We start from the raw sequence: 12,985 nt of genomic DNA on the forward strand, positions 1-12,985 counted from the left end.
TCTAACATTTTAAGAAAATAACTTCTTAAAAATTATTTTTTTATTAAAAATTTAATAGTAATAACTAACAGTTATATACTGCCTCCTAAGTTTCAAGTACCATCTATATGCTTTATATTTTAGTTTCCTAGGGATTCCATAAAAAAAAAAAAGTCCCACTAACTGGGTGGCTTTAAGCAACAGAAATTTATTCTCCCAGTTCTAGAAGCTAGAATCAAGGTGTTAACAAGTCCATGCTCCCCCTGAAGACTCTAGGGGAAATACGTTTCAAGCCTTTCTCTTCTGGTATTGCTGGTGATGTGATTTTGGAATACAGGTGAGGTTCAGTGGGGTGGAGTCCAGAGCCAACGACCAAGAAAGAATTCTAGAGACGTCTTTGGTGCAAAATGGTGGTTTATGAAATCACGGGGACAGGACCCATGGGAGAAAGAGCTGCTGCCCCGGGTTGTGAGGGGTGGCTGATTATATACTACGGGTCTGGGGGAGGTAAGGAAAAAGGGAGGTTGAGAAAGTACTTTCATATGCTAAAGAAGATTCTCAGGATATCAGAGGCCTTGCAGTTGTCAAGGTAAGTTGCTTTTCCCTCTAGCAAGTCATTAGCATTAAGATGGTTGGGGGTTTCCTGGAAGAATGTCACACAAGTCCCACCCAAGAGTGGGGGGTGGGGGGAGGCTGCAGGGTGTCAGTTTATGCTTTGTCTTTAGCCAGCCTTCTGCTCCCTCATCACTGGCAACCTTTGGTATTCCCTGGCTTATAGATGCCTAACTCCAGTCTCTGCCTCTACTGTCTTAAGAAACTCTCTTATTTCTCTCTTCTATGTCTCTTCTCTTCTTATAAAAACACTGGTCATATTGGATTTAGGGCCCAGCCTATTTCTGTGAGATATCATCTTAACTTGATTGATCTGCAGTGACCCTATTTCCCTATTTCCAAATGAGGTTACATTCACAAGTACTGGAGGTTAGGACTTCAACATATCTTTTTGAGGGACACAATTCAATCCATAATTTACATCTTAACTTGTTGATCGATACAATACTTCTGTAAGATGTTATTATCCCTCTTTTACAAATAAGAACACTAAAGCTCAAGGTCAAGGAAACTTGCCCAAGGTCACATAGCCAGTAAGGGGCAGAGCAAAAATTTTATTTTATTTTATTTTATTTTTAAAGATTTTATTTATTCATTCGACAGAGAGCCAGCGAGAGAGGGAACACAAGCAGGAGGAGTGGGAGACGAAGAAGCAGGCTCCCATCAGAAAAGCCTGACGTGGGGCTTGATCCCAGAACGCCAGGATCACGCCCTGAGCCGAAGGCAGACACTTAAGGACTGAGCCACCCAGGCGCCCCAGAGCAAAAATTTTAAACCCCAATTAGGTGGCTTCGGAATCTAATCAACTAACCATCATGCTATACTGTCTCCACATACAGCAAATAGTTAAAGAAATCAAACAGAGAAAGACAATTATCATATGGTTTCACTCATATGTGGAACATAAGGAATAGTGTGGAGGACCACAGGGGAAGGGAGGGAAAACTGTATGGGAAGAAATTGGAGAGGGAGACAAACCACGAGAGACTCTGGACTCTGGGAAACAAACTGAGGGTCACAGAAGGGAGGTGGGTGGGGGGATGGGCATTAAGGAGGGCATGTGTGGTGATGAGATGTGGTGTTATACACAACTAGTGAATCATTGAACACTACATCAAAAACGAATGATGTACTATATGCTGGCTAATTGAACATAATAAAAAAAGTCAAATCAGCTAAAAATATGTCACAACAAAATAGCAGTTCCTTATCTTATACAATCCTCTGCCACACACACACACACACACACACACACACACACACATACATACATAGGTGCACACACAATGGTAACTAGCCACTACCCAGGGACAACCACTTTCAGCTTTTTTTCTGGTATTTATTTCCATATTTCAAGTAACATATATTGCTGTTTTTATCAGTTTCAGATATCTATTGATTTTTTTATTGTAATTAAGGATTTTAGCTCAGGTACATTCTTTTACTCCATCATTCCAATATAATTATATATCAATTCTTGATTAAATCCATATTAAGAATTTGCATTATGACTATTTCAATATTATTCACTGGTGAGCCATGTAGTATGCTATAAATGCTTCCTTTGTTGTACTATTTTTTGTATATGCACCTCATAATTAAATCATTTTTTCACATACACAATTTTCTCTAATCATTTATCTCTTCCTATACCCTTCAGCAACTCTGAAAAGACCCTCCACAATATAAATTTGCATGTGGTCAAACTTTTCTTGCAGGCATTCATCCTGGAAACTTCCACTTCTTGCTCCAATCTGGAATCCCTGTGCTCTGGTCCTATTGCCCACCCTTTGCCCTGAAACTTCTTTTTGCTCTCATTCTGGAAATTTTTCTTCTCTTGGGTTGGAACCTATTTTGCTCTGTTTATGAGCTTGATTTGGAGGCTTTCTACCAATAGTTCCCCAAGTAAGAGTAAACATTTTAGATCACATACATCTGAAAATGTCTACTCCAACCTCACATTTGATCAACAGTTGGCTACATATAGAATTCTTGGCGAGAAATCGTTTGGATTGTTACAGGGATTACTTCAAAATCTTCTGTCTTCCAGTTTTGCTGCTGAGAGGTCAGAAGCCACTCTAATTCCTGACACTTTATATGTATTCTGTTTTCCTTCTATAAAAAGTTTTTAGAGTCTTCTTTTCAGGGGGCTTGAAATGGGTCTTCTTTCATTCATGGCACTGGAAAGTGGGTGGGCCTTTTCATACCAGAGATACCTATCTTTCGGGTCTTGGGAATTGTAAGAATTCCTTTACCACTGTTTTCTCTTTCTGGAACTCCTACTAGCCAGATGTTAGCCCCTCTGGATTTATATCTAGGTAAAAAAAAAATCTTTTCCCTCTTATTTTTCATCTCTTTGGCTTTTTGCTTTTGTTTTGTCTTCGGACAGAGATTTCCTCACCTTTGTTTTCAACACTCTACCATATTTTTTATTCCTGAATGTTCTTTCTCATTCTTTTATGTTTTATTTTGTTGTTTTAATGAAACTCTGTTCTTGTGTAATTCTTGTTTCATGAGTAGTATCTTCTTTCTGAGAATATTAATGGTTTAAGTCTTCTATTGGGAAGAAATGTTTAACAGGCTAACCTCTTTGTCCATGTAAAGATGACCTTGGGTTTACCTTCTCCCAGCACTGTTGCCCTGAAAATGTTCTGGATCTCACACACAGAACACATACACACAGACACACACATTGTGGCAAGGAATGCCAGCTATATTACTAAGCAATGTACTTTACTGAAAAAATATGACCCTTGATGATAAATTACATTTGAAATGGAAGACTGTGAGAGGACTATAAAAATCTATTGGAAAACACAGACCTTAGCTACCTGGTGTGGTGTCTCTTGACAGGACTTGGAAGTTATGCTCATGTGCATTACAAGAAACAGTTCCTATTGTGTATGACTTCCCTATGTCATGCCTATGTAACTTTGTCACTTCCAATTGCATGCATTCCTTGTCAGGGCTGGGAAGTCGCATAGGATTTGCTATAAGGACTCCCAGTGAAGATCTAACGTGATACACAGACATGCTATGCTTTCTGTCCTGAACTATTCTACAAACCTAAGTGAACCTGATGCCAGGTTATGACCTATTGTATCCTGTGAATGTGAATGTAACTCCAAATCTAAAATAATTATTAGTGCTCATAATAAGCATTCATTCCCTAACTTGGCTATTTTTCTTTGGTTCTTGCCTTTCAAATTGGAAGATTTCAAATATCTGGAGATCCTAGGCTGGTCAGTCATATTTAGGAATGAGGCAACTGACCGAAGCTGTGTCTGCAAGGATGGGGCACAGGGTGCAGTAGAGGGAAAGAACTGAGCAGGCACAGTGATGGAGGTAGGGGATGAGGGTATTAGTCTCATGATTTGGTCAACTTTCACTTAATTTCTCTGTTTTCAAAATAGTGTCTCATTCCTGTACTGCTCTAAATCTGAAGTCTCTGAATTCTTAGCCTTTCTGATTCTTTTTCTCTCATGAATATGTCTCCGGTCTCCCGTGGAGAAGGAGGAGTCACCTGAATATGCAAGGTGGTAGGAGTCTGGGGGTCTACTCTCTCCTGATATAGACTTTCACACAGTCTCATATTCAAACTTATGGCTCAAGCCCTTCTATAACATGCGGTGTCTCCAATTCTTAAGCCTTTCCAAAGTTCTAAGGAGAAAATCATCTTGCTTCTTGTATCAGTCAGCGTCCAGTCAGAAAATAGAAATCATACCAGAAATGTGAACAGGGAAAAATAGAATTAACGAATACAAAAAGCAACTATGACTTTAGACTGATGAAGAGAGAACCAAGAAGGAACTAAGAACTCAGGAAAGGGTCTCCCCTACCCTCAAGACTGAGATTCAGACTTTTTTTTTTTAATGAGAAAATGTTCACCATGGTAAGTTGTAGTTACCATCTGTATCATACAAAGTTATTACACTGTTACTGACTATATTCTCTATGCTGTACTTTCAGCCCCATATTTTATTTATTTTGTTACTGGAAGTTTGTACCTCTTAACCCCTTAATTTCCTCATCTCCCCACCACTCCTACTCTGACACCCACTAGTTCTCTGTATTTGTGAGTTTATTTCTGGTTTTTTTTTTTTGTTTGTTTGCTTTCTATTTTAGATTCCATGAGATTCAGTCTTTTTTTTTTTTTTTAAGATTTTATTTATTTGAGAGAGAACAAGCAGTGGGGAGGGGCAGAGGGAAAGGGAGAAGCAGGCTCCCCACTGAGCAGGGAGCTCAACATGGGGCTCAATCCCAGGACCCAAGATCATGACCTGAGTGGAAGGTAGATGCTTAAGTGACTGAGCCACCCAGGCGCCTCAGATTCAGTCTTTTAAGGAGAGAGAATGGCTACCCCGGAAATGTGCATGTGGGTCTTGGGGTGGGTGAAGAAACTTGCTAGAGGGCAGTCTGGAGCAGGCTTCTTCATGGTAATCGGCTGCCTTTCGAATATAGGAACCAGGAAGGGACGCTCCTTTTTCTTATTATGGTCTGCAGTGCCCTCCAGAACCCTCTACTGATAAAGCCTAACATCAAGCCAATTAGCAAAAGAGGAATGTTTGTAAGATCTAGCTCCAGCATAATAAAGCAGAGCAAAAAAAGGTTGATACAGAGCTGAAAGATAAACTGATTATTGGCATGTCTCTCATCTGTATCTCCCATCTTCTAGAGAGAGGCATTTGGACTTGAACTTCTTTCATGTTTAAGTCATTTATCATTTTCCTATCAGCTCTCCAACTGAATACATTAACAGAGTTATAAGTTGTTTCCTAGTTTCACCAAAAGCAGTATTTATAGTTCTGTGCTCCTTATTGCTTTGGGGTGATTAGCAAAAGGAGTGATAACTTCCTAATTCCACCATCAGGAATTCTCCCCACCTTTCTATAATTGCTCTATTTTAAAACTAACTTCCTCACCAAAATGTGATAGTTTCCAGAGCAAAGACAATCTCTACCTCATCTTCCCTTCATCTCCCTCGGTGAGTCATCTTGTTAAGCTTAATAAAGGTTGGTTGAATTAAATAAAATGTACGTTCTTTAAAATTTTTAAATAAAATTCACAACTTGTTTCAGTGAGTTTTATTGCCATAGATCACGCACCTGAATCCCAACAAACTGTCTTATAAATCTATGCTGTTGATTAAAATGAGAAAAAAGCAAACACATTTATAGGTCCATGAAAGCTCATTTTTAGTCCTACCAGCAAAGCAACTCACTATCTATAAAACATACTGACAATAAAAAACAAACCTTTCACTTAATTTATTGAATGAGCAGACAGTCCTGTTGCTTTAGATATATGCTGCACTAAAATATTTTTCTAATAGCTGTCTTCTATTATATGTAATATTTTGAAATGTCTATACTTACCAATTCAGGGATGTCTTTTACTTTCAGAGGTACTTGGATTAAACCCAAATGGGTCCTGAAACTAAGTGAATCACCATTTTCATAATTTGGGTTGCGAAGATTAATTAACACCTTTAAAAACAAATCCAACAAAATTGGTTAGTTTCTTTATAGGATGTTTACACTTATAAAATTGGCAGTAATATTCTTGGTGTATCACCACAAAATTAAAAACTATTTGGGGCTATGCATATACTTTAATTACATTCTAAAAAACTATTCAGTTGTATTGAAATGTTAAAACACCATAACATGCTTTAAATTTAATATTCCAACTGATGATCTACCATATGAAAGTCTAAAAAGTTAAGAATTTAGTTAGAATGAAAAACCTTTTGATGGTAATAAAAAATAAAAATTACTTGATTATAATATGATTTTAATATTTTCTTTCCTCTAACCCACTTTATTGTAAGAATACAGTATATAATACATATAACATACACAATATGTGGTCATTGACTATCATGTTATCAGTAAGATTTCCAGCCAACAGTAGACTATCAGTAGTTAAGTTTTGGGCGAGTCAAAAGTTCTATGTGGATTTTCAACTATGCAGGGGATCATAACCCCTGCGTTGTTCAAGCATCAACCATATGTTTTATGCTGGCAAACTAGTATCAGAGACAACAGTTGAGAAAAGAAATAAAAATAAAATGTGAAAGATTCATTCATTTTTCTACTCAATCATTCAACACCTATTTATTGAGCAACTATATGCTAAGCACTATTCTACAGTTGGAGATAGAGCAGTTAACTTGCAGCTGGTTTGTGGTAGCTCTATGCTTTTCTCCACGGACACCTGGATGTCTGGGAGTGACCTTGGCTAAGATGGGATGAAATATACTAACTAGTCAATTATTATACTATGCTATTTAATGTCCCCTAGAGGCAGTCCATATCAGTTTATTTATATTGTTTATTAAAAATGTACAGATTGCTGGTTTCACCTGATTTGCCAGTGGGGTTATAAAAGACCCCTTAGGAAACTTGTGCCTTGACTCCCAAGGCCAGTGTATCTCACTTATATCTTGGTAGCTCATAATCCAGAGACAAAGCATGTCCTGTGCAACTGAGAAAGGGCCCTAGAAGCTATGCCTGGAAGTTTGGATCTCTTTGCATTTATATGTGCTTTCTCTCTCTTGCTGAAACAAAAGCCTTCTGTGGTTTTATCCTGTGAAGTCCTGCAAGTCTCTTCGGTCATCTGACTCTGTAATTGTTGCAGCAGTGCACAAAACAGAAAGAGAAGCTCCTGCCCTTGTGGATCTTCCATTTAATAGGAAAAGGCAGGCAATAAGCAAAATAGAAAAAGAGAATGTTATATAATGATAAATGCTATGAAGAAAAACAAAGTAGGAAAAGACTAAAAGGAGTTCCAAGCAGGAGGGTGGGGGGAAGGCTTTTCTGAGAAGGTGACATTTAAAGCAAAGACATAAGAAGTGAGGGAATATGCAGACAAGTATCTGAGGAAAAAGCACTGTGGGCAGAGGAAACAAGGAGCAAAGGCCCTCAGATGGCAGAAAGCTGGGGAGAGCAAGAAGGCTAAGGTACCTGGAGTAGAACAAATCAGGGACAAGTTATAGGAGATGAACTCAGAGATGTAATGAGGTATCAGATCAAATAAGATGTTTTACGCCACTGTCATGACTTTGGCTTTTAGGGAGAATGAGATGGGAAGCTGCTGGATGCCAGAGGAGTGGTTTATTTGGAATGGTACTTAAAGGGCTTCCTCTGGGGACTGCACTGAGAACAGATTCTGGTGGGTAGGGGTGGAGCAGGAAGACCAGTGGGAGGCTACTGCAATGGTCCAGACAAGACGCAGGAGCTTGAATCATTCATGTAGGAATGGTAGTGAGAAGACATGGGTGGATTCTGAATACATTTTGAAGGTAAAGGTGACAGGATTTGCAGATAGATTATGTATAAGGTACAAAAGAAAGAGTAGAGTCAAAGAAGGGTCAATTAAAATAATTAGTGAGTTCTAACTGCCTACTAAAGAGTTGCACTCAATGATCCATATGCCTGTCAAACTTAACTAAGCTCTTTGTCTTCACTAACAAACCTGTTCCTCCTCCTATAACCCCTATGTCAAGGGCAAGGTACCTCTGCCCAGCTGCCCACCCTAGACACTTAAACATCATCTGTATCTTTAATTTTTCTCATACTCCCCAAACCTAATCAGTTCCCAAATCCTAAATATCTCTTGCAAATCTGTTGAACTCTTTCTAGTTCCAATGCTGTTCTTTTAGTTCAGACCCTTTTCATGTCTTGCCTAGACTACTAAAACAGGGGAAAGATTCACTGAGCATCTATATGGGCCAGGCAACAGGCTACCTGATTTACGATTACTATTTTTTAATCAAAATCTTCCTAATTGATTTTCTTGCCTCTAATCTCTCCACATTCTAATGTATTTTTCCAAGAGCTATTTCCAACCACAAATCTGATCATGTCATTCTACCACTTCAGTGACTCTAGGGCTTTATACATGGTGATTCCTCTGCCTGGAGATATTCTTATATCATCATTTCTTCCACTTTTTCCCCTCATTAATATACCTATATTGATCCAATATAACCTACCTCCAGAAAATCCTTTGGTGCATAAACAGGTCTGAAAAGACTTAAATCTGGAATTAATAAAATAGATTAGAACAAAAGTCCAATTACTACACCATATGAATGCTTATTAATAATAAAAGTTAATGATTCTTTCATATGTTGCTATGTAGCTAGATTAATTCAGACTTGCACAGTATCGATAATTTTTCATTCATTGTCTTAAGTATTGGGAGCACAAAAATGAAAAGGAAGAGTAACAGCCTAAAGTGACATATTCTGGAAGAAATTAAGAGACTCCCTTTCTTAAATCTGTAATAAATTTGTAACTGAATTGAAAAAACAATGTCAATATAACATAAAAGTTCTATATGAGAATTCTCAAAGTACACAGAACATAAATAATACTTTCTTAGTGAATTCCTCTAGTTGTATTGTGCTGTTCTCCCTTTTGAACTTGTATAACACACTGCTTCCTCTAGTACAGTACTTATTTCTTGCCAGTCCCCGACACTTGTTTTTAAAGGAGTGGTGAGGGATTATGTACATGTCTATCTATACAATTATATAGATCTATTTATCATGGTAAATGAGATACAGTTGTCATATATTTATAAAATTGATTGATTTAGTTCATTTTAACCATTAAAATGAACCAAAAAATAAAATAAAATAACATAAAATGAACAAAAAGAAATACTTAAAAACATTTAGAAGTCTCAAAACTTCTCACCATTTAACCTACCTTTAAAGCCTGAAAAATATTTACCTTAATTAAGAATCTAAGAAATCCACTGAAAGATTTAATCTACTTTTCTACAAAAATGTTTCCAAATGCTGCTTTAAAACAGGATAATCGTTTTAAATATTCTTGAAGTAATGTAAAACATTGGCCAAAGTTAGGAATTTTTCAACTGCAAAGTAGGAGTTGAAGCAAAAAACGTAGACGACAGTAATTAGCAGGGAAGGAAAATTGCTGGCTCTACCAAAAGAACTGTTAATGCTGTTATTTTGGATCCATAATTAAGAAGGCGATTCGTTTCCTACTACCACATTTTGAAAAAAGTTGTTCATATACCTGGTTCGTCAGTTCCCATTTCATTCCATTTATTGAGAAGTTCTTTCTGTTCTCCAACTGGCCTCTAAAAAAGGTAATTTTAAAATTGGTTTCATTTTGTGCAGTTTAGCAATGCAGCTGAAAAATAAGAACCGATAACTTATCTAAAAGTTTGGATAAGCAACCATAATATAAGAAAAAATAATTTCATGACATAAGGTGAACTGTTTTGGGAATTACTTTTAAAATTCTTGTTATTTAACTATTATTTTATATCTAGTCTCAATGGCTCAGGTAGAATGTGGTACTAATGAACCCAAGAAAAGAAGGTAAATGATCTCTACTGGCCAGTAAATTTCACAAAGAAAAACTGCTCCTCAGCCGCATACTACATCTCTTATCCCATCCCACAACCTCAGAAATGCACCGCGAGGGGGACTGGCCAAGAGAGTGTGATTGTGAGTCAGCAGCACCATCTTCCTATATGAAAGACAGCGTATCACACAATACGACATACTTCGACAGTTTTCCATATAAATGTATCCGTTTTTTATACCATCTTTCTGGTGCCTCCAGTGACTTGTCCTTGGGTATTATCCAAAGTTCATCCACTATATCCTGTCCCACAACAAGGAATAAATAGCAGGTAGGGAGAATAAAATGAAGAGAAATTTGTTTTCTCCCACTCAGGAGAAGCCAAAAAGAATCCAGAGCATTCCTCAAGTGGTTTTTCTCTTCCTTTTCATCTCTCCCCACTCAAACTCCATAGTGACAGATAAATGTTGAGAATTAGATCTAATAATACCACTATTAGAACTAAATAATTCAACTGAGAGATGACAAATCATCTTTCCATTCTCTATGTTAACATTGAAAGATGGTACCATACTGGCTATTACAAGATAATAGCATGCCTGAACCCCATCTCAAATTCAAAAAGTATGATTATTGTGCTAATTAGCCAAAAGTAAGGAGATCAAAGGTTATTAAAATTCTTAAAGTGCATTTATAACACTTATAACCTTTACAAATTTCTAAATAATCTATATGTAGATTATATACTATATTTTTATTTATTCTCAAGATATGTTCATTACAAAAAGCATTATAGTATATGTAATAGAAATCTATTTAGAATACACCCACATAAGTGGCCTTTTACAGATTTTTGATTCAAAACAAACTGATATACTGGTTAAAAAAAAAAAAAAAAGATAAATCTGCCTAACAGTTACAACTTCAAGGTACTCCTAGTATTTGATTGACAATAAAATACTTAAATGTTAAAAGTACCTTTCGTGCCAATGGGATACTCAGTTCCGTGCACATACTATTTAAACTCTTCAAAATTCTTTTTTCCCAACTTCCCTGAAATACAAAAAACAACTTATTATTGTTTCTGGTTAACAATACCAAAACTAATTTTTAAAAAATTAAAGATATTATGAGTTATATAGAAATGGTAGTTGGTTGGGTGAGATTGGTTGAGATTGGTTAACTTCATTCATTAGTTCACTCAGCAAATATTGATTACTGCCTACTATGTGCCAGATACTGTCCTTAGTGCTGTGAATTAAGCCATGAACAGACGGTCTCAGTCCTCATAGAACTGATGTTCTAGGGGAGGATGGCAATGAGGGTAGATTAAAAAAAAAAAAAAATTCAACAAGTCATAAGAAAAAATAGCAGGTAATAAAACGGTAAATTACATTTAAGCATTTTGTAAATGTTTGATACTCAGAAATCTCATTAATAACCTAGTAAAAATAAAACTTTACAGGAATTATTATAGTGTAATTTTTCCAAACAAGACATTTCAGTCCTAAATACTTCAGCATGAATGTTCTAAAAAGAACTTTCTCCTACATAATAACCACAATACCACTATCACACCTAAGAAAATTAGCAATAATATTTCACATCATCTAATACTTAGTCCACCATCAAACTTTTCCAGTTGTCCCCAAAATATCTTCTATAGCTTTTTTAATCCACAATCCATTAAAAACATATGCATTACATTACATTTGGTTGTTATGTCTTTTCCCATGTAACTGAATCTACAGTCTCTTTGTCCTTTTCTTTTTCATTATATTGACTTTTTTGAGGAGTCCAGGCCAGTCATCTTTTAGAATGTGTTACAATCTGGATTTGTCTTATTGTTTTTTCACAGCATTGATTACCTTCTTCTCTAACCCCTATATCTCTTTTAAACTTGAAATAATAAGTTCTTTTTAATAGTCAGTCATAAATTGATTGCCCATGTTTACCATATTTTAGTAAATTATTCTTTTTAACACCAAGCTAAAATGTCGTAATTTTTTTTTTTGGTCTTTTTACTAAAACATGCCTATAGGCCACTTCTGACTCACTGAAACCAAAATAAAATAATACCAAAGCTTCAAAATTTAGACCAGGAGAGAAGAAAAGAAGAGAACTATATATAACATTATTGATAATGGACAGTTATATCCAGTCAATAAAAGCGGAATAATAATAATAGCTTCTTTAAGTGGTTTCTATAAAGATTATAGAGGTAAAGTATTTGGAAAATACTGGAAAATTTGGAAAAGGGACATAATAATGATAATAATCATCATTCAATAATTGATAGCTTTTATTATAGTTATTATTGTTCATAGGTTCCTCTTAAACACATATATTTAAATACATTACCCTTTTTATCTGGAAGATATTCTCCATGCTCTACTCTCATCTCCAACGTACTTATTCCTACTTTATATGAATAAGCCTTACTCACCTTTCAGGTCTTCAGCTCTATTAAGCTTTCTCTTCCTGGTCCCTCACCCCAGATGGTATTAGGTGCCTTTGCACCCCATCCTTCACCTATCATAGCACATAATCACACTTTGTCTAGCACATAATAGATGCTCAATGATTGAACAGATTTCTACTCTAAGTAATGTTGCAAGCATTTTTTAAAAATTTTGATATAACGGCCTAAACAATGAATGAACAAAAAAGCATTCACCTATAGGAGAAATATAGAGCTGTGAAAAATGTATAAGCCTTAGTTCACTAAATAAATAGAAATAGGTTTTTTAGGAGTAAAAGAATAGTCTTCATAAATTATATGAAATACCGACAAAACTAATCCCATTTACTGGTTTATTTTCAATTATCTCTCTCTTTTTTTTACTGTAAATATTTCTCTTAGATCCAAGACTTAAAATACATTTGAGCACCTTATTCATGATCAAACAGTAGTTATAACAATATAACCCACTTCCATCCCCAACATCCTTATCCTCAATTTATCTGAATAAATCTTACTCAACTTTCAAGTCTCAGCTTAAATATCATTTCCTCTAATATGCCTCTGTCAATTGCCCCCCCCCCCCCCC

General features: G+C 36.1%; 1 protein-coding gene across 5 annotated transcripts in view; it reads right to left on the minus strand.

Moving 5' to 3' along the window:
* TBC1D19 (TBC1 domain family member 19) overlaps positions 1-12,985 on the minus strand; it is a 150,600-nt gene that overhangs the window by 83,179 nt on the left and 54,436 nt on the right. For all 5 annotated transcript variants that reach the window (XM_040625312.1, XM_008685873.2, XM_008685874.2 and 2 more), the window contains 4 exons: positions 10,914-10,988; positions 9,642-9,705; positions 8,588-8,634; positions 5,967-6,077 (listed from right to left, as the gene is read on the minus strand). In XM_040625312.1, the coding sequence (XP_040481246.1) occupies positions 5,967-6,077; positions 8,588-8,634; positions 9,642-9,705; positions 10,914-10,988 (297 nt within the window). The remainder of the gene's footprint in view (positions 1-5,966; positions 6,078-8,587; positions 8,635-9,641; positions 9,706-10,913; positions 10,989-12,985) is intronic.

Source organism: Ursus maritimus, unplaced genomic scaffold (assembly GCF_017311325.1).
Source record: "Ursus maritimus isolate PB19 unplaced genomic scaffold, ASM1731132v1 scaffold_8, whole genome shotgun sequence".
In the NCBI taxonomy this organism is placed as follows: domain Eukaryota; kingdom Metazoa; phylum Chordata; class Mammalia; order Carnivora; family Ursidae; genus Ursus; species Ursus maritimus.